General features: G+C 45.2%; 1 protein-coding gene across 1 annotated transcript; it reads left to right on the top strand.

Annotated features, from left to right (window-relative positions):
• The first annotated feature begins 375 nt into the window (after nucleotides 1–375).
• LOC307086559 (ras GTPase-activating protein 1-like) lies at nucleotides 376–25,339 on the top strand. The gene is made up of 25 exons (XM_079751805.1): nucleotides 376–1,598; nucleotides 13,972–14,124; nucleotides 15,720–15,855; nucleotides 16,342–16,412; nucleotides 17,098–17,215; nucleotides 17,539–17,570; nucleotides 18,208–18,260; nucleotides 18,444–18,594; nucleotides 18,689–18,767; nucleotides 18,984–19,107; nucleotides 19,248–19,404; nucleotides 19,592–19,679; nucleotides 19,774–19,854; nucleotides 19,944–20,101; nucleotides 20,231–20,307; nucleotides 20,439–20,611; nucleotides 21,209–21,368; nucleotides 21,703–21,845; nucleotides 22,378–22,493; nucleotides 22,850–22,936; nucleotides 23,028–23,095; nucleotides 23,217–23,305; nucleotides 23,533–23,610; nucleotides 23,709–23,843; nucleotides 24,209–25,339. Exons 1-25 carry the CDS (start codon nucleotides 1,090–1,092, stop codon nucleotides 24,290–24,292), a joined length of 3,120 nt encoding a protein of 1,039 aa, XP_079607931.1. The 5' UTR covers nucleotides 376–1,089; the 3' UTR covers nucleotides 24,293–25,339.
• The last annotated feature ends 1 nt before the right edge of the window (nucleotide 25,340 follows it).

Genomic DNA, 25,340 nt, shown 5'->3' with positions numbered 1-25,340 from the left:
ACACATGGCTGTATGGGCAATCCGTTTTCGTTCCCATGACTACATTGAATTAATTATGCTATTGGTGATTGAAGGAAATGTCTGCATGTTTGCTGTTCTATCACAGTATAGGAATTGGGGATACGTATAATATATCTATATCTCTTTATCTCTCTCTCTCTCTCTCTCTCTCTCTCTCTCCCTCTATATATATATATATATATATAACACAAACAATTTTAGTTGATTACCAATTTCATAATAATAATTGTATTGTGTGCTGGTGAGCTCAACATTCTCAGGGCTGCCTCGGCGTGCGCACCGAGCACGCGCCTGTGAAGCGGCGTGGGGAAGGGAGGGAGGGGAGGGGAGGGGAGGGGAGAGAGCAGAGGAGCAGCGGGCGAGCCGAGCCACCAGCCCCGGAGCCGAGGAACAAGGGCGAACAGCTTGTGTGTACGCAATAACCAAACACGTCTTCTTCCTCTGAACCAACCTGGAGGGGTCTATGTTGTCAGCAGAACCCGCCACCTCCGCGCTTTAACATTATGCGTGTGGATTAGTTGCGGACGCAACACGGATCGGTCGGAACTAAAGCGAAACAAAACAAGAGTGGGGGTGAAAAAAACAACGGGAATATACTACTACAACCGTGACAATAAAACAACACTCCTCCAGTACAAGTGGACTTGGGTGACTCAAGGAGAGGACTGAAACAACGGGAAAACTTGATATGGTCCCGACTATCCTCTCTCGGTATTTAAGTTGAAGTGTTGTAATACTATCTTCGAGTGAACTTTAAACTCAGGAAACAATGAAGACCTAGCAAAGCGAGAACTCATCAAGTGTTTTGAGGACTGCTAGCAATTCCGCTAGCTCGGCTATCCGGTAGCCTAGCGCCTGTGTGGCTAAAGCTAGCGCCCGCTAAACGGGGAAATAAGAGACGCTAGCGGATTGGCTACTTGTGCTAGTAAGCTAAACGTGTTTTCAAGAAACTTTTGGTTTCGTGTTTTTGTCCACCAGACGGGGAGGGTGCGCTGCAGCGTTTAAGAGGGGAAGGGCAGGTTCCCTTCTGGACTTTCTTTCCCTCCTCCCTCGCCACATTTCGTGAACATGATGGCTGCGGAGGTCGGCAGCGAGGAGACGGGATCAGTGTCAACAGGGACAGGGGTGGCAGGCAGCGGAGGGCCCGACACGGCCCATTTCCCGTACTATAAGTCCACCAGAGTGCGAGTCACTGATCTGGGACCAGTAGTGGAGCCAGCCATGCGCCAGAATTCCAACACCTCTCCAGACTCTCCTCCCGATATGAGCATAATATATCCCGTTTCAAGGGGAGAAATGTCCGCAACAGGGAGTGGTGGGCATTCAATTATTCTTGGAACAAGCTCAGGAACCGTGGGCGGCGTGTGTTCTCCCACATCGGATGACCCAAGTTGCCGGATGTCACCCACATCTTCATGCCCGGATGGGCCGAATCTCTTTCCCCCACTGCCACCCCCTCCTCCACCCCCTCCAGGCTGCGGGGTACTGGGAACGGTGGATGAGAGTGACATGCAAGATGGACCAGAATACGAGGAAGAGGAGGTGGTGTTCCCCCTGTCAGCGCCACCCACGAACCAGTAAGAATACATCAATGGAAACGTCACATTAAATCCTTTTCATTCACATCCACAGTGCTATGTTGTTTTAAAGGAGCGTGGTGGTTACACCCCCTTTCCAGTTTGGCCTGCTCTGCTGTCCCGAATTTATGCTCTAGTTAGCTCCACAGCTCTCTTTCACTGACAGCCAAGAAGCTTCCTTTGCTTACACAAAATGTACACTAATTTTGTGTTTGCAAATTAACTGTCCTATATTGTTATCTTGTTATTGTTATAAACTCTAGGAAAATGCTAAAATGGGACGGTTGGGAGACTTTACCAAAACACAAATCATTATTTATGTTATCTTTTCATTTCGATATTTTGATTTATTAAACAGGGATAACATATCATGTGCCTTACTTTAATTCACGTTATACATCGTATACATTATTATTTTTAAGAAGTTGACTACACCCAATACTAGCTAGATTAGTTGTAGAGCATAGCAAGCACATTGTGAACATTTGTCATCATTTTGTTATCAAGTCAACGTTGCATTGAACATTCATGTATTTTAGGCTATTGTACAAGTGTGTGTCTATAAGCCGGCTAAATGGTCCTCCCATTTGTTACAGTCTCATTAGAGAAGTGCTGAGCGTGTCATTTCTGGCCCACATACTGTGAGATATGGAAGTGGCTGGAGGAGGAGTGTGGATTCAGCTTTTATTTTAGGAGCAACCCTATATCACCCTGTCAGATTACAGAGGAAGAGTAAGGGAAGCACTTCAAAATGTTTTATTCGAATGAATAGCCTTTTTTTAAGAGCTGGGTCTTTGAATCAATGTCTTCGAGAGTAGTACCTCTTCGAAAATTACATTTATGATACAAGTGTCTGAAAGCCTTAAGAATCTTGTTTTTGCTTCTGCAAGGTTGAAACCAACACAGTCACTCAGTTGTCACTTGGGCAAGGATAGTACTTGTTTTGTCTTGTGGTCCGATGTTTATCAGCCACATGCATCCTCACACTAAGCACTTCATACTTTTGGAAGGGTCAAGCAAGTCCACTCAGTTCCCCTCAGGAACTGATTGTAGAAAGTAGCTTAGTGTTTTCCTTTTTCTTTTTAGATTTGTGAGTTTAATTCATAACATTTCCCATCTGTGAAATTCAGACATTAGATTGGGATGTCCCAATCAATGCTTTTCCTCCCTACTGCAGCAAAACTACAAATACATGTTAAGGAGCATACCACTGCTTGTTTGACAATACATAATTATTGGAGAATCTGCTAGTATTAAAAAGTTTGATTGCTAGGTCCTGTCAAAAAAATTGTCTGGTTAAGAGTGATTGACAATGACTAAATTTACTCAATTATTTTTCAGCATTGTATTGACCAAATTTACCCAGGCTTATTGAGAATTAGTTCCAACAAAATATTGTCCAATTAAACTAGAGAACCTTCAGGCAAGCACTTAAATCAAACCACAGGGACAAAAAGGGTAACAAACACAATTTGTCACTTGACATTTTCAACACAACAAGGCATGGCACAGAAAACCTTGACACTTATCAGCCAATTCGGGTTAGGGCGACATTACAGTCAAACAAATGATTATATCACATTTGCTGTATCCACCCTGTTCTTTTTCGGACGGAAATTCTAAATATGATGCATTGTAGCCCCGAGATGCCCATCCTAGATACCTTTTAGGCCTACATGATGTTCCATCTTTTGTGATGATAACAAATGCGATTGGAAGAAGCCACAAAGACAGGTACAGCGTCTCCTGTTGCTAGAAATGGCACACTGCCCTCATTCATTTGCCTGTTTGGCCAGACCGCGGGGTCTTCTGAAAGGGATATCCGGTTTTACGGGCCTTTGCTGTATAATCTCGACCTAGTTTAGCCAAGGGTCTCCCAGCCTTCTGCATGTCCCAACTGATCTATTCTGACAGGCAAGCCTTCTTCTCTGCAGGGTTACATAGGAACCCAGTACTCTTGGGCAATATATTACACATAATCTATTAAACATAGACGTCTTCTATAAAGAGTGACAGGATGTAAGGCATCTGAGATGTACTAGGATATTGTAATTACAAAATACTTTTGAAAGTTTTTTGTCAATTTCCGTCAATCTATGTTTCTAAATATTGTGATGTTTCCTCTTTAAAAAACTTTCTGAATGCAAAATCGGTTTTCAAAACACATAGTCCAGTGATGTTTAATCACATGTATTGCCCCACAACCCGGCGCCATCATTTCCATGTGATTACTTGCTAACCGAGTGATTATTTACTAGCCTATTTTAGGGTTCCTCAGTAAAATTACTCAAATAAACATGTACGATTAAAGTCATGCTACAGGCTAAAACACATCGGATATTGTAAAGCTATGTCTAATGGTGATGTGCAATGCCCCTACCTTAGGCCCTATTTAATATTTTTGTGTAGTATTTCACTTAAGACACGGCTTAACACAAATTCTGTAGGCGCTAATACGTCACACAGAGACTTTGCTGCAGTATTTACGATGGGGTTTAATAGGAGAGGATATCTTCAAGTCATTCTAGTGTCAACCAAGTATCAGACATTTTTTTTCATTCCGATAGGAGAACAACTCAGAACTATTGTATATTACATTTTAGCAATTTTTCCTATGGCAAGAAATCAGTAATTTTGTAAGAGGACACACACATTTTTGCTGGGCCAGTAGCCTTGTAAATCAGAATGCACTTCGGCTTTGTGGGAGAGGGGCGTGGTCATCCCTGCAGCTACCGATCCATAGCCTTGTTCTAGCAGGAAAAAGCATGGTAGTCACAGTTAACCTGGCCAATTTAGTCTGTTCTGGCGGCAGAGAGCACAGATATTGTGGATGCATCTAGGTTTCAACATACGGTCCCGCACCAGTCAGCCAGCCAGCGATGTACTCCTCTTCTTTTCCTTTGAGCGTAAACTTTCTAGCCTAAGCGATAGCTTCATACCAAAGTGTATCAAAGTGTTTTAGCCTGGATGATGTAACTACCTGAGTCCTGAGGTATAATTCCCATTTAAATTTGGTCCTCTTGAAGAGAGTGAACCTGTCCATGTCCAGTATCCTTGCACGCACATCAGCCTGCCTTTAGGGAATATGATGCAGGAATTAGTTATGAAGATGGATTATGCAGGACTCCTTTATCGTTGTTTCACATACATAAGGCAACATTACACAATTGTCTTCTTAAGGTCTCTTGCTTGGACGTAGACTATTGCGTGCATACAGTTATTATCACATCTATGGTCGACGGTAATCATCTAGCCTGTGAGGATCAGCAGCACTGTTATGAATTTGAACCCTGGAAGTCATGCCCTCCTTTATGGAACCCCTATGACACACCGGCTACTATTGGGCCAGTTATATTAAACTTGTTTAAAAACGTTTGGCTTTAAAGGCTTCATTATGCAATGCCTACATGAATCTCAAAATGGCAATATGTTTTTGGTTCCAAATATCAGTTTGATATTTTGTATGGTCCTGGGATTAGCACTTTTGTGTGACGCCACTGGGAGAATGTTGTGTATCTGTTTGTGTGTGTGTTTATTCCGTTGAGCTGGGAAGACACAATTATTCAAAACACTTTAAAATACACAATGGCCGTTGCAATATTATTCATGCTATAAATAGCTTAACAAAGAGGTGAGAGTGAATTCCAGGTGGCTGTATGGAGTTTTTCTCTTTCCCCTCATAGAAATCGATGGTATACCGCCTAAGCTAAAACAAACAACCTGCTGGGAAACAAGTAGTTGATTTTGAGTTTCCACGAAGATTATAGAGGATTTTCAATCCTAAGTGGCTTCCCTTAAGGCTGTGTGTGTGTGTGTGTGTGTGTGTGTGTGTGTGTGTGTGTGTGTGTACAGTTGAATTTTGAAGTTGAAGCTGTGTGAATGCATTTGCTCGATTTTGTGGATTAGGCCTAACTGTTGAAACATCTTTGGAACCTGCTAATAGAGCACACACACTTCATTATTGCTATTTGTCATGTGAGGCAAATACAGTTTCTTGGTTTTTACAAAACATGGATCAAGTCACATAGCCTAACTTATGTGTATGGGCTACATTGTTTGTGACTATTTCCTAGCTAAGAAGAAAACACCTAGCTAAGAAGACCACTGACAAAATGTCTAGTCAACAGCACGTCAATGTCTGTTAAATAAATGTAAAGGTATTTTTGGCATTGGCATGGACCTAGTCATTGCACAGATTTGATGACATGTGAGCTCAGCAGGACTGTCCTTTACTTCCCTAAGCCTTTTAGATTGCTTGAATAGTCAGAACTAAAATACAGACTACTGCTGCTTTTGGAAAATGTGTAGTATTTTTGATCTTAATGGTACAATGGTCACAAGGTGGCCTCACTAGTAAAACCTTTTGGCCGATGTTATGTTTTCATATCAAGCTTTATTACATGGGCTATTTGTCTTGCGGACCTGTTCACCTAATGTAGACATGTTCATGGAGAGCTCTGGTTTGTGCATTGATAAGGCATAGACTATGTTTTCCATGCATTTCCAACATGTTACGCAATGTCCTGTCATGCCCCTGCAATACCCACCACCCCTGCCTTTTCTCTACTGCATCCTGTTTTCCATACTTCTGGGCCACACATTGTGGCCTTTGCAGAATCCTCACAAGCATTTTTACTTGACTTTGACAGCGCCCAAAGACTACAAATTTATTCAAATACCATACTCTGACTATTTTAATATTCCATTAAATTGAATGAAGGAATTCCAACTTCACGTCTGATTTTGCTGTGTTTTCAGTTGCTTCGTCGTTGTTGCGTCTGAAGGAAACTCACTTTCTATTTACATCACTCCCATTGATTTGCGTCTGTTGACTTTGATTCTTAATTAATTCAGACTAAAGTGAGGCCATATAGTTATAATCTGCTTCAATGGCATTGTGCCTGGCTGCCTCCCTGGGCAGTTAGCTTTGCATTCAGACAAACCAATGCTTGAGATGCATGAATGGTCGTGTCCCATTTCATTCCCCATTTGTCTGTGTCAGCCAGGTCCCTGTTTGCTGTCACTCTGCGGCCCGACTCAGGTAACACACTGTTGAGGGTTGTCTATGTTTAAAAGCACAACAGTGTTTCAGCTGCTGCCACACCATGCCATAGTCCGCCACCTTCCTCTTTCTTTCTTTCCACTGTGGAATCTCTAACACAAAAACTTAGCTTAGTAGTTAAGGAAAAAATATTTGCACAATGGTTGCTCGGTAGGTTTTTGCTAAACCTTAGTTGTATTTACGTTAGATGACCTATGAATTTACACCCAAAAGAATGAATCTTTGTACAATTCTTGAAAATAACAAACCTGGTCTTGATATTTTCTTTGGACGTGGGTCTACACAGGTGGCAGTAGGTGGGCTCTAGTCTAAAATATGAACTATTTAATGAGGCATGAATGCCAACAGTATTCCTGAGACCACTATTGCTATAACAACATTTATAAATGTTTTTCTGTTCTCTTAAACCCATTTATGTACAGGCCTTCTGGACCGCAATCTATGTTTGTCAAGGAAATGCGTCATTTAAGAATTGCTAATGTGAGAAAATGCAAACAACGATGTCAAGCACAATTGGATTATATCAGCGTTGTAAGCTTCTATTTAATTCATAGAAAAAAACGTGCCTACTCAAACACAAGCATATCAGGATTTCCATATCTAATGCAACGATCTGATGTTTAAATCCATATCTAATTTTGTCGTCAATATGCTTTTCTTACTTTATTCGTGTGTGGTAAATTTGGATATTTTATGTGACTCATCGATTTGTGGAAATTGATGAGCGCTACCAAGTCAATTCCTGTCACTGTTCATATCTTTTACCTCTTTCCGTATATAACTAACTTATGCTTAGGCACATAAAATGTTGGGAGGGAGAGACAGAGAGAGGGAGGAAGAGGTACAGAAGTCTGCTTTCAAACGGGAGCAGAAGGAGGATAAGAGAAGCAGATTTGTGGCCATCCGGTTGGCCTGACTTCACTAATAAGGCTCCTCCCAACATATGTGATGTCTCACTGCGCTCCCATCCCTCCCGTCCACTGCCTCGTTCGGTCCCATTCCGCTCACTAGCACACGGAGATGGTTGCGTTTGGGCCACCACAGCTTGTTCAAAGCAACATGCCCTGGAAGGATCTAAGCCCACGACCGCTTTGTTTTCTGAACCAGAGTTCTGACGTTATTCCGCAAACTCGAACTTACTTTCAACCCGACCAGCATCACTAGCAGCAGCAGCATCAGCATCAGTGGTGCGGGTGCCTCCTGTGAGATTGCCGAACGTGCACAAAGGAGATGCAGCGCAGGGCAAAGTCTGAGTAAGTGGGGCATCCTACCCCTGTCTCTGCTTCCCAGACCCTTCCCTGCTTCTTGCTGACTGAGAAGCTGGCGGAAGCAGTCTGACACCCTCAAATCCATTGTATCTGTTTTTTCGTTTTGCACATTGGATTATTTTATTGGTATGCATAGATCTTTTAAGTCCTCTGTGTTCTTCATTGGTCAAAATTCTGCTGGTGGCTTTTTGATTATATTTTGTTTTTAGAATGGCTTAAAATTGTATTGACAGTGGCGATTCCAGTGAAAGTTTCTTCATCGCATCGCACAGGACGACCCTACACAACTAAAAACTGCAAACCAAATCTTTATTGATTTATCTGGACCGTCATTCCCTTTACCAGGATTGGTAAAGATGGCCATTGATCCGAAGAAAACATGCACAAGTCTAATGTAAAGTAATGTAATTCCATTACCCATTGACTCTGATGAGATCTGACAGCTCTATGTTATGTTCGAGACAGAAGAAAAGAATGGAAAAAAAGGAAAGCGAGCAAAGCGGTGCACAGAGCAGCTTAATGAGAGGGCGAGACAGAGGTTAAGATAGAAATTGAGAGCCGCTGTCCATCTTGATCTATTCAGAGCAAATAATGTCTTCGGCCCTCTGCCTCTGAGACCTGGCGTCTTTTTCAGATCCCTGCTTCTCTCGTTACTTCTTCCCCAGCCCCCTCCCCACACCTGCCTCTTGATTGAAGCCTTTTTTAATCTGAACAAAACGGAGCAGAAAGGTCCATTCCCGACTTATACATGCTGAAGTAACATGCCTGTTTATCATGCTGTCTTATGCAGGACTCTGGAATTGACCTTAGTGCTATTGATGTGATTGCTGTTATACGTTTTAGAGGATGCTGATGGTGAGGGTTTTTAGAATTAGCTCTGCATTTGTAGAGCTAGTGCACAGGGATAAAGTGATTTGGACATGGATATGTTGCTTTGTTTGGGGGTCATTCTTGTGAGATGAACTACTGAAGCTTTGTGCACTGCACATGGTCCTTTTTATACATCCATTTACCTTTGGTGAACCGACATTGAAACAGGAAAGCAATTGAGGCGACAAAGAAAAGCCAAAACCACATTCTGACTTCCGAGTCCAAACCACAGCCTCCTGCTATTGAAGTCAAAAGTTGCAGCTCTGATGACGTCCCTTTTAGGGTTAACAATTTCAGTTGTGCTTAAAACAGCTGAACACACAGCCGCTATATCCGCCTCAGTGTAGAACATGAGAGATGTGACTTTTCATGCCCTGATCAATTTGGACTCACTCATTCTTCTGATGCCTGCATTCCAACACGTGGAGCATTTGGCTTGCTAGCCCAGAGAGCCGTGCTACTCTAGTGAGTAGAACATTAGAGCTAAGTGTGTTGGTTCGTGCACCGACACGACAGGGCATTCCTCTGGCTGTTGGAAGCAACATGTCTTATCGCCGCTGCAGTGCCTCGTGTAACCAGCCCATTTATCACAGCAAGCCTACCGGCTTCACTCACTCTCTCTCTCCATCAGGCCCCGGCGACCATCCCCAGACCGTACATAAATGATGTCTTGGAGGTCACATTGATTAAGCTGGAAGTCAGCAGTGAAATTATAGCACGGCGATGACGTCTGTGTCCCTTTTCTCTGATTCTATGATTAACATATTCATGATTACGACCACTAGGGAATTGGAAACTGCTCGAAGCCCCACTGTGTGCTAGTCTGATAGTAGCCTGGCAAAATCCTGTCCCGAGACCTGGACTGATCCGAGCACGGCATTAGATAATCCTGTTTAATTTATCATCGTTATTGAAATTACAATGACCTAAAATCTCAAAATTAAACCTGAATCCCAATTGACTTGGTTTGGAATGTGATCTCAAGCACCAGATGAATTATGCCATGTTTGTTTAAATATATTTAGATGTCATGTTTCCCATGGAACATTTTCCATGGAAAACTCTGATGTGATTCTCAAATGTGACCCAGAACGCTTGGCTTGATAAGTAACCAGAGACATGGTCACAAATATTCTGCTGGGGTCAGTAAAATATTAATTTTAGCATGCTTTTCAAGTGCTCTTAACGGAACAAGTGTGTTATGTTTCACTTCTATAATGCATTAACACATTCCAGGATTTATTCACACTAACGTAAGCATGCAAGCGTGACTCATTACATGGCGAGGAAAGCATGTTTTAATCAAAACCCCTTCCCTTTTTAAGAAGCATGACTATAATATTACAATATGCTTTGGCAACACAACACGTTAAGATCCCTGCCTTACGGTCTTGCATTACTATCTTAGAAGCACAGTGTCGGCCCGCCAGTTAAGTTCTGGGACATGTGTGGCTTGTCTCAGCCGGCTTCTAACTGCTGCCACAGCAGTCTATCTTTACAACACATCCCAGGAAGACACAGAGCCTCAGGGACTTCCTCTATAGAAATCTGTCTCTAGCTGCATTAGCACTTTCTTCCTGTGTAAACCTGCAGAACTTCCTGTGTGATGCACACGCTTCACCTCATAGTCACAGCAGTGGACCTGACTGTTGACTTTTCTCTGAACGTAGGCGCAATATCTGTATCATTTGGTGGTGAGGCGGTCTGCTGCTCGTAACCGGACCTGTTTGGGGAAGACACATAAAAGTCCTTTATGGCCACACATTCATGTTTATTCATTTGGCAGACGATGCAATCCAAAGTGCTTTACAAGTGAGGACACTTCATCCTCTATAAATACACACCGCTGGACCGCGTCACACACCCCTCCTGACTGCACAAATATTGTTTTATTTTTTATTATATGGTGTCTTTAAACTTGGACCCCAACTAGTATAATTGTTGTCTTTTGTATATTATGTTTTGTAGGGATATGGCATGCACCCGTTCTTACATTCAGAGCCTGATTAAGAGTCTTAGCGCTTGACTTTCATCTGGTATTCTATCCACACCTCACTCTATATAACACAGATCTACAGTTTAGACCTGTGTATTGTTTGGGTCAATAAAGCTTTAAACATGCATCCCTTTTCCAATGAAATGGTACATCTTCAAGATATGATTGCTCTTTTGAACTGGTGCATTGTAAAAAATTATCTGATGACAGTGTTTTTGTTTTCCTTCTTTGTGTTAACTGACTTTCTCAATAGCAACTTTATTGTGATTGAAAACAATGTTATATTCAAAACCAGGTCAAGGTCCAGACCAAATCATTTGCTATAGATATATAGTTTGCTTTACAATACCCTATTCTTAATGCAGACCTGCAATCTTGGGAGCTCAACATAATTTGCAAAGTCAAGCTTTTATGAGAGCAAAGTGAGTGTACACGGTTCAGCAGGCACTTCATAGCACACAAAACAAACGTGAACAGCCTCTTAAGACTAGGGTGTGAATGGTCCACTCCAGCTTTCCCTATGTGGTACAGACAGCTGTTTATAAACACTGCTACTTGGTTTGTAAGAATGACTAATCATATTTTTCTTGCCTAAGGACCTGCTATTTATGGATTTGTGTGGGTGGATTTCTCAAAGCATTTTGAGCCTCTAGTGATCCGAGGCACAAAGAACGAAGCCACCCTATATAAGTCTGATGCCAGTGGCACCTGAGTATAGACTATTTAGTCACCTTACCAGCCTTAAACTGGCCCCACTTTGTTTTCAAATTGCGGGTTGCTTGAATCTGACCCTACAAAATTATCTTTCCCATCTATCATTCATCATACCCCTACTACTCTATTCCTCTCCTGTGGGCTGACCTATTTTAATCAAATTATTCTCTACCACCGTAATTATAACCCATATGTCATGCATTACGGCATACCATTACTGTGTGTGTGTGTGTGTGTGTGTGTGTGTGTGTGTGTGTGTGTGTGTGTGTGTGTGTGTGTGTGTACCCTTCACTCTCCCCCTGGAGCATCACTTGTCCCCGCTCCGTGGCCTCTCTTAATCACACAGTGGCCACTCGTCTGTCCTCTACAATGCTCTCTCCTCTCTCCGCTTCCCCAAGGCCCATCACATACCCCCGACTCAGCCTCTCCTCCTCTACCTCGCAGAGAGTCTCCCTCCTGACCCCTCGCCGCGCAAACACTCACACACTTCCTCGCTTTTTATTTATTTGCGTTTTTCTCTCTTCTCCTCCTCCTTCGTCTTCTTCAGTGTCAGTGAGTCCTCTGTGGATCCAGAGCAGTGTTGACTTGTCGTAGGGTCTGCTGAGTAGGGCAGCACCACAAGAGCCCCTCTTTCATCTTCTCCCCGCTACCCGTGTCCCACCTCTCTGAGTGATGCCGTTTGTCTCTGTTTGGATAAGTGTGTTAATGCTTCACCCGTCTGGCGAGCGCGCCCCCCCCCCCCCCCTCAAGTGAGCCCGACGTGCCGAAACCTTAACCAGTAGTAGATGTGTCAGACGTGCAAAATCCCTGTGCTTCTACCCCCTCCTGTGTTTTCTTGTTTCAGAGAAAGGGTGCACTTTTCTCATTTTGGAGACGGGGTTGTAGGTAAAATATTGCCGCCTACTTCCGTGGCTTGAGTGTAGAGTGTGCTAGACTCATGTTTTCTTAACCTGTTTTTCTCTCTGCCAGGAGGGAGATGTTCTGTCTAGTGCATGGTTGTTTCGTACATCTTGCATAACCCTCCTTTTGGCAATTCCAGACCTAAATGCATAAATCTGCCGGTGATATGTGATTCGGTTAGACGATGTTCTTGTCCCTCACAGGTAGGGTAGATTTTATAAATAGTAATGACTCAGTCTGACGGTCTCCTAAAATTGTTTGCTGAAATTACTTTATATGCAAATGCACAACCAACACATCCGTGCACACGTTATTATTTTGAGCACTATTACTGCACTTGTGCCCAGTATTTATCTGCTCATATCTTGTCTGCCTCTTGCTTCTGTCCTTATCAGCATTTTTATGCTTATTTCCTAGTCTATTAATATTCTATACACTCAAATACAGCTGATCCTAAGGCTCAGGCGGAGGTTTAGTGTGCCTGATGATCGTCGATTGTTTCGAAAACAGGTGTTACACTGTGCTTTATTTATTCAGCTCACGTCAGCTCTTAAGCAGACTCTTGGTTTAGTGTGAGGTTGATGGTGTTCCACCCCATGAAGTCATCCAAGCACCTCAAGAGGTGTGTGGACTTGTCCGGCAACAGTGTTTCAGTCGGGTGCTGTATTGCTGTTTCACTGTATGGGCACCCTCAATGAAGGATTTGCTTCTCGTAGGCTATATTATTGAGGGTTACTGCAGTGCGAGTGCATCAAAAACATTCTCAATAGTAATTTGTGTGCACAGATGAGTTGTTGTTGATATTTCACCATCATAGAAGAAATGAATAGCAATCTGTATTGTTTGGTAACTTCATTTTGTATGTTGTTTATGAAATGCGACACACACCGCAGAGTAATACTATAGGTGTCAGGGAAGCCTAGCCCTCTCTAGGACGCAAAACAGCCAACATATTCCCAGGTGTCTGAGTAGCTCAACTCTCTCTAAATTAGGGTATTATTCATATATCATATCAGACATATTACCACATTAAAAACAATACAGTTTTGGGTTAAATTGCTCTTCAGATGACTTTCCATACAGGATTAGGGAAATCAGGATTACAGGATCTCGGCACATGGCTTCATTAACTCATTAAAATACCGGAATAAGCCTCGGACAGCCTTCTGCATGATGACGCAGATCGACACTTCCCAGCTTATCAAGCTGACGGAGGCGTGGCTATAGCCAGTGTCGCTTACAAATACATGTAGAATCATGTCTAAATTAATCTAAGAGGACCCCTGACCAAACCACTGTCCTCAATTTACACCGTGGTGGCCTAGATTAAGAGGCAGTTGGTGTACACAAGCTGCCTCGGGCACGCAGGAACAAACACCAAAAAAAACCATTTGAGCTCAAAGCAGCATTCATCTTAATTTTCCCCCTCTCAAACCATACTGGTATTCATAGCAATGGGGGATGTGGCGGTGCGGTCTTTCTGCTTCCCTCCACAAACATACAGTTGATCTCTCTCTCTAACTTCCTCTCCCCCCCCCCCCTCCGCTCATCCCTTCACTCCAGGTGGTACCATGGCAAACTGGATCGGACCATCGCAGAGGAGCGGCTGCGCCAGGCCAAGACGCCCGGCAGCTACCTCATCAGGGAGAGCGACCGCCGGCCCGGCTCCTTCGTCTTGTCCTTCCTCAGCATGACCGGCGTGGTCAACCATTTCAGGTGTGTTCCTAGCACAGAGACGCAATCAGCCCTCACCACTTCCCCTGGCCAGTAGGAACTAGGAAACGGTTGCGGTTAGGCATTGTCTGCTGAACTTTAAAGGTTAACACTGCCTTGCAAATGGTCCTAGTCTTTCAGCCACACAGAATACTTGGTTGGGTTTCAGCATTTGCAAATTGCCAGGCAAGTTTCACAAGTCATGCCAGTAGACACACGTGGCCTCGTCGCCATGTATCCGGCCCGGGCAGAACTATGAGATGGTGTGTTTGTTCGCGTGTGCTCTAAAGACTGCAGAGGGACGGAAGTAGCGTGGGCGGTGCTGAAACGAGAGATGGAGGGGCAGCAGTCTGGCAACAATGCAGTGTAGTATCTTATGGCGGTGAAGTAAGTCGGACCGGACAGGCTGCGCCTCACAACCTGTCCACCCCTCACTAGCTGTATTATATCCCTGCAGACCCCCTGGTCGTACCTCCCTGGTGATAACATCCGTCTCTTCCGACTGTACGGCTCACTCTCTCTCTCCCTCTCTTTATTTCTCTTTTTCCCTTCACTGACTGTCTCACACTCTCCCTCTGTCTCTTGCTCTCTTTCATTCCCTCACTCTCTCGCTCTCACTCAATGGAGTATAAGGGATCAGTTTGATGGTGTCAGCAAGAGCCTTGTCTCCTTCTTGCCTAGACTAATAATAAAATGCCTGTAACAGTGCATTAGGTTCCCAGATCAAGTTACTCTACGGCTATACATTAGGATTGTGTTCTCAAGTCTAAGCCCCCTAAGTCGCCTCATTAAACTGTGTCTATAGCTAATTATGCAACATATAAATAACCGGATCCCTCCCTCACGCTGGTCATGTGTAGGAAAAGGATATCTCTGTTTGGTGGAGATAAGAGTCATTCTGTGGGTGAATAATATAAACAGGGTTAATTAAGTGCCATCACACCAATGCGGTTAATGTTGGCTAATGTTTTCGTTCAAATGTACCAAGATGGATGCAGATGCCATTCCGGAAATGGTTGTATTAACTATGTAATTTGTTCCATTTGCCCCCATCAAATAAATCTACAGACAGACCAACCATCAGTCTCCCGTCTAGGCTAACTGTTTCTTTCTTATAACAGGCAACACGCAAAAACATGCATATCAATTCCCTACAACCAGGGGTCCACTCAACAGCACATCAGTAGAGAATTATGACCCCTGTCCGTCTGTCCAATCAGAATTTGTACAGACCCATACATTTTATAACTTAACTATATTCATCATTTACTGGCGTAGTTTCTAGTGGCCCTTAGCTGGGCCAGGGTGGTGTAATTCAACAAGGAAACTCCATGCTCTTATTTTTCAATTGATTTCCCAAAGCAGCCATTCATCAAGTCTGCTTTGTTCACACGGTTGTGGATTCATCTTTTCCCACGTAAGCCCTTGTGTCGGTGCAGTGCTGAATGAGCAGTGTGCACTACCCCTAGTTCATTTTATTGAGTAATGAGGCCTGAAAGCAACCTGCAAGGTTGTGTGTTACAGTAGCTGTTTTAACGTGTGTGTGTGTGTGTGTGTGTGTGCGCGTGTGCGTGTGCGTGTGCGTGCGTTCTCAACAGGATTATTGCCATGTGTGGGGACTACTACATTGGAGGCCGGCGGTTCTCCTCCCTGTCTGACCTGATTGGCTACTACAGCTATGTGTCCTGTCTGCTGAAGGAAGAGAAGCTGCTGTCTCCAGTGGCGCCCCCAGAGGTGAGGCCGGCTCCTCTGCCCCAACAGATACACAACCTTCAACAGGTTGAGGTCCTGACGTATCTATGGGATTTGTTCCAAGCTCCCCTGACAACTTCCCCCAGAAGTTGACGGGGAAAAACGGAACAGAGGAATGAACTTTTTGGGATGACTCGAGGGCATTCCCTATTCTCTCTCTACCCAGCCGATGTGTTCACAAGTGCTGATTTTCATGTCCTCCTCCTTCTCCCTTTGCCTCTCATCTTGTGCCTCCAGGCAATAAAGTCAGCGCTGCTTAAGGCTCTGTCTAATGCAAATGAGCAGTGTTGCATGTCAAATCTCCCAGAGGGGGCTTTCCCAGACGGGGATAATTGGGGGTTTAGCTTTATATTTTTATATATATATTTTTTTTTTTTGGGGGGTGGGGGGGTTGAGGTTGCTGATTGCTGAGTATGTCTTTCTATTATGATGTGTTTCTAAATCCTCCTCTTTTGAATGTGCCCACAGCCTGTAGAAGACAGGCGACGAGTGAGGGCTATACTTCCATACACCAAAGTGCCAGATACCGATGAAATCAGGTGGGTGCTCTCTTCCTGTGTTGCTCACTCGTCTCCCTTTGTGGCCATTTTATCTCCTTATCTTATTTTATCTTTATCTTCATACAGTTACACACGCAGTAGGGCTGAATATTTGCCGTTACAGAGAAGCTAAGCAGCGAGCAACATGGCGTGCATTACTCCTGCACTATTTAGTAAGATCATATCATAAGTTTCTGATCATTGCCCAGCACAAACATGGCAAGTTAGCCTGCTGTTGTTCTTCTAGCTAGACAGTAGCGGGTTCTATCTTCAGACTTATTCTCAATGGAAAAGATTTCACGTCCATGTCAAATTATCTGAGAAAGGCACACTTGCTGGTGATCCTAGCTATCCTAAGCCTGATCTCCTAAATCTGATAAACATCTGTCTGGATCCAAACCCTCATTCAGAAACATGACTCTGTGTCTGACTAACAGGCTTAGCTTGAAGCAGAGCCTACACACTTACCCAACATGTTAAGTGTCCCACAAGAGACCCCTACTGGTGGTTAAGTGATACTGCTATACAATATAAGCAATACAATCCATGGCATCAAAAACCTTGTCTAAAACAAGTTTTCTAGGGCTGAAGACCAACATTAAATCCCATAGCAGGAGTTCAACGAAATATATCCTAGGACAGTTCATGAGGTTCATAATGTATTTTTACTCCTTTGTATCCCAAGCTTCCTGAAAGGGGACATGTTTATCGTTCACAATGAATTGGATGACGGCTGGCTGTGGGTGACCAACGTCCGCACTGAGGAGCAGGGCCTCATCGTGGAAGACCTGGTGGAGGAGGTGGTGAGTACTACCCACTGGCGAGGAGACACTCTGTCCCCAGGGCTCTGTGTCATCGTTCCTTCACAGGCCACTTGCAAAGATCACCATCAATAATTCAGGAAGGACTCCTCTCTTTAGATTTGTACCGCAAAAACTCAGGTCAGGCCCTCAGTTGTCACGGCTGCTCACTACCTTCAAAGCTTACACGTGCAGGGTGCAACAGTGCACTTCGAACGCAAACAGTTCGCGTTCGGGTCCTTCTCAGTAATTAAAGTAGAGCAACCGTTTGTGTGGGAGCTGTGAGGAGCTTGTCCACTGATGATTGTGTCTTGTGTTTTTTTAAGGGCCGTGAAGAGGATCCACATGAGGGCAAAGTGTAAGTTCCAATAATGATTTGATTGGTTGTTTTGAAACCGGTAATCATGGTGTGTGTGGTTGTGTTTTAAATGCATTCTAGAGTCAAATCCCGTGGAATGTACCACAGTTATAGTGTGCCCTCTCTTAACAGTAAGCCCTAGTGGTGAATGAGTGCCGACTTTCTAGACAACCTATCATTATAGGCTTAGAAGCGATCCCCGACAGAACGGCCTCGCCGGTCGCCTCTTTACACGCAACCCGCCATCATGTCCTGTAGCTCTTAGTGATGTTTTTATGTTCCGCCTGAGCAAGCACAGGAGTAAGACTCACTGCAGACGGCTGACATATCGGGTTGGCTCATCTCAGCGATCCTCAAATGACTATCAGCCGGCGAAGCCAAACGATCCGCTCATGTTGACGTTTCGGTTTGCCAAACAGTCTTCTACACACTTTTTATTCAGCAGATGTCCATCAGTCAGTTTGGGACTAATATTATTATTTGCATACGAAATGATCTGGTCCCATGTGAATGTGCAGCATAGAGTGGATCTAAAATTGGTGATGGGCTTTTAAACATCCAGCATGTTTTTGATGTGAGTGTATGTGTGTTGGGCCTTTTTCCTCTGGATGCTGCTTACGGCATGACCCTCGTGCAGCTGGTATCACGGCAAGATCAGCAAGCAGGAGGCCTACAACTTGCTGATGACAGGTACCATCCCTCCCTTCCTTGCATCAGGCCCATGATATGAATCATTCGTGGCCTTACCTCACATTCTTTATGCCGACGCGAGATTTTAAACTTCCAAGTCCATTCATCATTAAACAAATGCTGAGCATGCAGACCCAAACTCTTTGGCCCAATATCTCTAACCCTCTCTTACCTTTCGTGCAGTAGGCCAGGTGTGCAGTTTCCTCGTCCGGCCATCTGATAACACGCCGGGTGACTACTCCCTGTTTTTTCGCACCAACGAAAACATCCAAAGGTTTAAAATCTCCCCTACCCCCAACAATCAGTACATGATGGGGGGTAGGTACTACTACAGGTATGTAAGACTCGTCGTGGTTAACATAACGTTATCTCACATCTCATGATGTCCTCATGCGGTCAGCTCATTGATTCTTCATCCACTCTTGCAGTGTTGATGACATCGTTGACCATTACAAGAAAGAGCAGATTGTTGAGGGCTACAACCTGAATGAGGCGGTTTCAGTTCAGGTATGTCTGTGGTGGTCTTACAATATGACTGATGTTACAACATCAATTTAATACACACTGATCCACAATTTTGTGCTCAATGCCAGACTACCAGTATCTTCTGTGATGGTTTTGACATTAGAGAAATTAAAAAATGTGTTGCCCAGATAAAACCATATAGATATTGGTATTTGGATTTCCTGTAACTTTAATTCTGCATATGTACATCTGCCTTAGCATCAAGAACAAGTCCTCTCTGACATCGTGGATGGAAAGGAAATCTACAACACTATCAGACGGAAGACGAAAGACGCCTTCTACAAGAACATAGTCAAAAAAGGCTACCTCCTATTCAACAAAGGTACATCATCACCCCGGGTCTCTTCTCCTCAGAGTGACACTGCTAGATGCACTTCATGATTGTCGTACTTTCAACCAGCCCATCGCCGCTGTCTGCAGCTCCATAATGACCTCCATTATGTCTGCTCCTCACACGCACAGGTAAAGGCAAGCGGTGGAAGAACCTTTACTTCATCCTGGAGGGGAACGACGCGCAGCTCATCTACTTTGAGAGTGAGAAGAGAGCCACCAAACCCAAAGGGCTAATCGACCTCAGCGTGTGCTCCGTTTACGGAGTGCATGACAGTCTGTTTGGCAGGTGAACACTCCTCTTTGCATTGATCCAAAAGGCTGACTGTTTGCTTCAAGTGCGATCATCAACTCTTGAGTGATCACTTATTGAGACGCTTGATGGAAGAAGTTGTTGCACGATTGTATCTCTGTCATTGGCTTTACCCTAACATGGGGTTTTCTGCTCCCATTTTCTTTATTTTTTTCCCTCATAGGCCAAATTGTTTCCAGGTTGTGGTCCAGCACTTTAGCGAGGAGCAGTACATATTTTACTTTGCAGGGGAAGCTCCAGAGCACGCACAGGTACGTGTCGGGGCTTTGGAAGGAGGGGGGGGGGGGGGTTGGATGCGTGTGAAGCATTTTCACTTGCTGATTGTCTTGCTCATCTGTTTTGCAGGACTGGATGAAATGCCTTCAAACCTTCTGCAGTAACCTAAGGAAACCCACACAGCAGACGACCAACAAGAGACTGAGACAGGTAAGGACCGAGAGGTGAGACAGCCAGCACATGCTCGGGTACCACTAATAACTGTGTCAGCTGACCGTGGTGTGTGGAACTCCTGCCAGGTGAGCAGACTGGTCCTGTACGTGGAGGAGGCCCACAAGCTGCCCGTGAAGCACTTCAACCAGCCCTACTGTAATATCTACCTGAACAGCGTGCAGGTGGCCAAGACACACCCCAGGGAGGGTCAGAACCCCGTCTTCACGGAAGAGTTCATCTTCGAGTGAGTGCAACCTCGCCGGACCCTGCCCTGAATAACAGCCGGCTCTATCTAAGCGGTCGTTCTGCACAAATTTGGACAGTGCTTGTTTCTCACGGTTGACCGCGTCTTTTTGTTTGTTTTTCTATTCAGTGACCTGTCGTGCGAAATCAACCGATTCGAAATCAGCCTGAGCAACAAGACAAAAAAGAGCAAAGAAAGTGACATTTGTAAGTGTGCCTTGGGTCTTGGGAAACAGGCCCAACAGACCGCCTAATCCTTCCACCAACATACGCAACCCCCCCCCCCCCCCCCACCACCCACTGACCCGGCCTCACGTCTCCCGCCTCTCCCCCCACAGTGTTCATGCGCTGCCAGCTGAACCGCCTGCAGAAGGGCCAGATGATCGACGAGTGGTTCCCGCTAAGCTCCCACGTCCCGCTGAAGGGCATCGAGCCGGGGTCGCTGCGTGTCCGCGCCCGCTACTCCATGGAGAAGATCATGCCAGAGGAGGAGTACAGCGAGTTCAAAGAGGTCGGTTCGTTGTGTGATTTAAAAGTGTGGCCCACTGGGGCGCCCCAGTGGTGCACCGATTAAAGCGCAGGAGTGTGTCGCCCTTCTCTGTGGAGGTTTGGGTCAAGTGAGTGCGGATTAGTCCAGCAGCGAACGGCCGTAGTGTTTTGTTTTTTTGACAGATGGAGAGAACGAGAATACATAGAACTCACTTTGAAATATCAAAAAAACTACATTTTCAGTTGGTCGGAATGCACCAACTAATTTCAGTAGTGCTGGTTTTAGAGAATGGTTTTACAACATCCTATTTACATGGATGTATTTTCTCAACATATTTTCTCAGTCTTGTGATTCCATTTCCAGAGTTAACCATCGGTTCATGAACATTGCGTGTCAAAAGCGCTATGCTGCCCCCTTGTGTACATGTGACACATGACATGGACGTATAAATGCTGGCAGTTCAGCGCAGATCCGCCTCATGTCTCCAAGTCACGGCGTGGATCCTTGCTTTGAAATCAGCTTAACTGGCCCCCTCTGGAAGTCTCCGGTGAGAATCACACCGGCTCTCCATCTGTGCGGGAAAGGTCATGTGGAGCGGTGTTTTCTGCCTCTTTGTAGATGATACTGCACAAGGAGTTTCATGTTATCTACGACCTGGCCCATGTGTGCGGCCAAGACCGCACCCTGCTGGCCAGCCTGCTGCTCCGGATCTTCAGGCACGAGAAGACAGAGGCCCCCCTACTCAGGACACTCAACGACAGGGAGATCAATATGGAGGGTAAGAGCCAACACTTGCCAACAAGCTGAAGTCTTAAGGATTATGTGTTGTGGGGTGCAATTGTCTCCTAATTTCCTTTTACTTGTTGCAATTTATATGCTTCTCATTTAGCAAATCAGCGATTTATATTCACTTACTCATGCCTGGATTCCTGTTCCGCTCAAGTCTAGTTATATTAATTGATGCATTATTGATGCATATCAGTATTTTATCGTCCACCTCATATCCTTTTATTACAATCGCTTTCCGATTGACGTGGGTGCTGCCGTTCCGCAATCTCCATCTGCACCTCGCCGGATGAATGAAGTACTGATGTGATGCCTTGTTCTTCTAGACGAGGCGACCACGCTGTTCAGAGCGACCACGCTGGCCAGCACGCTGATGGAGCAGTACATGAAGGCCACCGCCACGCCCTTTGTCCACCACGCCCTCAAAGAAGCCATCCTCAAGATCATGGAGAGCAAGCAGTCCTGCGAGGTAACGGCGGCTGCTGCTGTAAACAGACACGGGCAAGGGTGTTTAAGGGCACACCGAGAGTGTTGTTGTTATGGACATCTTTTTTTTTTTACTACTGTGTGTATGTACACTGTTTCACAGACACGAGAGCTCTTGTTATACACCACCACCGACCTTCAAAGTACAACTGCGTGCCTCCCATGTAGACCACAACAATACCAACCCATGTATTTTTCATTGCACATCCAGTGGCGGAGCTATGTATCACTTTGTTTACGACTATAAAAATTGTCCTGACAGCATAAATGGAAATGGGGCGTAGCGCCTATCAAATTTGAACTGAAATGACACGGGACAGAGCATTGACGTTGATCAGCAGATATGAATGATGATGTAACCTGTGCCATTGAACATACTCACTCATCATACTCATGTGGATGAGGTTGGGGACCCAGTGTGTCTGACCCATGTCCACCCCCTTCTCTCGTTTCATTGTACCAAACTCTTATCTCCGTCACATTGACCCCTTTACTCCAACCCTCCGTGTTCTCAGCTAAACCCTTCCAAGCTGGACAAGAACGACGATGTGAACCTGAACCTGGCGCACCTCCTCAACATCCTATCTGAACTGGTGGAGAAGATCTTCATGGCCGCCGAGATCCTGCCACCGTAAGCACTTTGCTCTTCGTGGATCGGTATTGTTTCGTTGTGTCCACGTGAGGTGGTAGTGCACATACACCAACACCCACTCCTGCATTATGCATCAGTGTCCTTGTCCGGTGTCACCTCGATCAACTCAATATGCTTACATGGATGTTTCTAATGCAAACAAAACCAATCAGGGCGGCACAGATGCTTGGTTTTAATTGGAGCAAAGTGCCTTGCTCCGACACATTCAGCCACAGTGACATTGGAGTAGCTCATTGGTTGTTTTGTTTGCGATGATGAAGACACATTGCTATATAAGTCACCGCCATTAACATGTGAACCTGACCTAACGTTACTGTTGCTCTTATCGATGTTAGGACGCTGCGGTACATCTATGGCTGCCTGCAGCAGTCAGTACAGCAGAAATGGCCGGCCAACACCACCATGAGGACCAGGGTCGTCAGGTAAAACATACAGCAACACTCACCAATATATCCCCTGAAGTGAAGTGGAACACTTGTTATACCTAGGCTGACCTACCTTCTGCTCCCACAGTGGGTTTGTGTTCCTACGGCTGATCTGCCCTGCCATCCTCAACCCCAGAATGTTCAACATCATCGCTGGTGAGCAAGCAAACAAACACAAACACACAAACGTAATGGAGGTATAACCTGCCCCCGTTGGCACCCAGCTGTGTTGGGAGTCGGATCAGGGTGGTGACTCGGGGCTTGTTTTGTGCTGCAGACCCTCCGTCCTCAATAGCCGGCAGGACGCTGACTCTGGTGGCCAAGTCGGTCCAGAACCTTGCCAACCTGGTGGAGTTTGGTGCCAAGGTAGAGGCCGCTGTCCACCCCAACCCTTTGATTGGTTTCCAAACGCCCAATCATACAATAGTCATCAGTCCATTATGGCGCTAAAAGATAATGATTTATTTTCATAGTTTAATTTGCCAACAGTTTATGGTTCTGTGGACAATGTTTTGAGTAGACTGGAAGTCTAGGCTATGACAGCAATTCAAGCAATCCCTCATTAACCAATTCTTTGTATTCTTCTACCTCAGGAGCCCTACATGGAAGGAGTGAACCCCTTCATTAAGAACAACAAACATAGGATGATCATGTTTCTGGATGAATTGGGGGTGAGTTACATCCGGGTCTGTGTTACGTGTGCTATGCGTCTCATCCCAGCCAGTCGTGGATTCAGATATCAATAGCTGATCAATAACCTGTGCTGCAGAACGTTCCAGACCTCCCCGAGACGACTGAGCACTTTAGGACAGACCTGTCCCGGGACCTAGCGGCACTGCATGAGCTCTGCGCCGCCCACTCAGACGAACTGCGCATCCGGAGCAACCAGCGGGGAGCTCAGCAGGTCAGACAGACCCCCCCCCCCCCCCGGCTGCTCCTATGTCTCCCCCCCCCCCCCCCCCCCCCCCCCCAATATCTCCTGTTCATTTTTCTTGTGGTATTCAATGACGTCCTATTTATCTCCCTCACCCTGTAGTTTGAGACCTTTAGCAGTGGTGTTGTTCCCGTGCCTCTTGGTTAGCTTGAATTCTACTCTATTCCACTTGTGTTTAGCATACATTGTTTGGCAAAGTCCTGCGCTAGACAGAAACTCCGCCCCAGGGCATGCTACCGGGTCCTATCAATCAGAGCACATGTACTATTTATTTGCAAAGTTTGCCACACATCGCGTCTCAACGTCCCTTGCTCTGTGCCCCGTTTCCCATGCAGCACGTGTTGAAAAAGCTGCTGGCCATCACAGAGCTCCTGCAGCAGAAGCAGGGTCACTATGCCATGTCCAATAGCAACAGGTAGTACTGCCCTCCTCGCCTCCTCCTTCCATCCCTCCGCCGACCCGGCTCTCCCACCGGAAGGGGACACACATGGAGAGAGAGAGAGAGAGAGGGGGGAGGGGGGGCCTAGCATGCTCTACCCTTCATCACCATGGCAACCCCCTCCTCTTCCTCCACCACCCTCCTCCTCCTCCATCATCTCCTACTCCGATAGCCACCGCCCATCCTCAACTGCCTGCCATCTCGTCCCCATCCCCTCTCCTCAAAAATAAGAGCTATGCAACAACAGCGGCCAAACGCAACAACCAACACAGTAGCTGTAAACAAAAACTAAACACTCGCACCAGTGACTCTGACTGCTGTATGCACATGGGGAGGGCGTTTTTGTTGCTTGTGTTCCTTGCTAAATAAGCTGTGTTCTGTGGTTTGATGACTCGGGTACACGTGATTCCCATCACTACAAGGGCCAACGGTTAGGCGTGACGGAAAGCGAGCGTCTGTTGTGCCAACAATGTTTTGTTTTGATAGCACAGGTTGCCAAAGTGTCCCCCTCTCCCCGTTGAGGATAGTTGACTGACGCTAAGAAGCTACTTCTCCTCTTTACTTATAACTGGATTATGAGCGATTATGCTTTTTATACTGTAATTAGTGACCAATTTATTTGTCTGTGGCAGTATCTGCTCAAGTGCTGAAGCTAGCCTCTGTCCTTTTTGTTCTCTTTGCCTATTGATGTTTTTGTTTTTATTTAGATTTGGAGAAATCTTTCAGAAAGTGGTTATTTTATATTAAGAATAAATTCTCTTGCTGGAATCATGAGTATATAAATGAGATGAGTTAATTCCTTTTTTCAAAAATGTTTCTTTTTTTGATTGGTTGGCTCAGACTCCCTTGAAACTTGTTATCAACGGACAAGACAATCAGAAACCAAGCTAATGGACGTGTTTACAGCAGTAACTAAATACAGATTGTATCAGACCTGCATGCACTTATTAAACTTGTTTTTGTTTAAGTATATAAACAGTGTCATTGTCCCTAGAAAGAAATGGCGAATTGTGTGCACAGAGAATATA

Source organism: Pollachius pollachius (assembly GCF_949987615.1).
Source record: "Pollachius pollachius genome assembly, chromosome: 1".
NCBI lineage: Eukaryota > Metazoa > Chordata > Actinopteri > Gadiformes > Gadidae > Pollachius > Pollachius pollachius.
The sequence above is the reverse complement of the archived record's forward strand: the minus strand, read 5'-3'. Positions and strand labels throughout refer to the sequence as shown.

Excerpts from the sequence above, each read along its gene's own strand:
- LOC307086559 (XM_079751805.1), top strand. The coding sequence starts at position 1,090 with ATGATGGCTGCGGAGGTCGGCAGCGAGGAGACGGGATCAGTGTCAACA. Across the intron at positions 15,856-16,341 it reads CTCCAGTGGCGCCCCCAGAG|CCTGTAGAAGACAGGCGACG; the intron begins GTGAGGCCGGCT and ends ATGTGCCCACAG. Across the intron at positions 22,494-22,849 it reads GCCGCCGAGATCCTGCCACC|GACGCTGCGGTACATCTATG; the intron begins GTAAGCACTTTG and ends TATCGATGTTAG.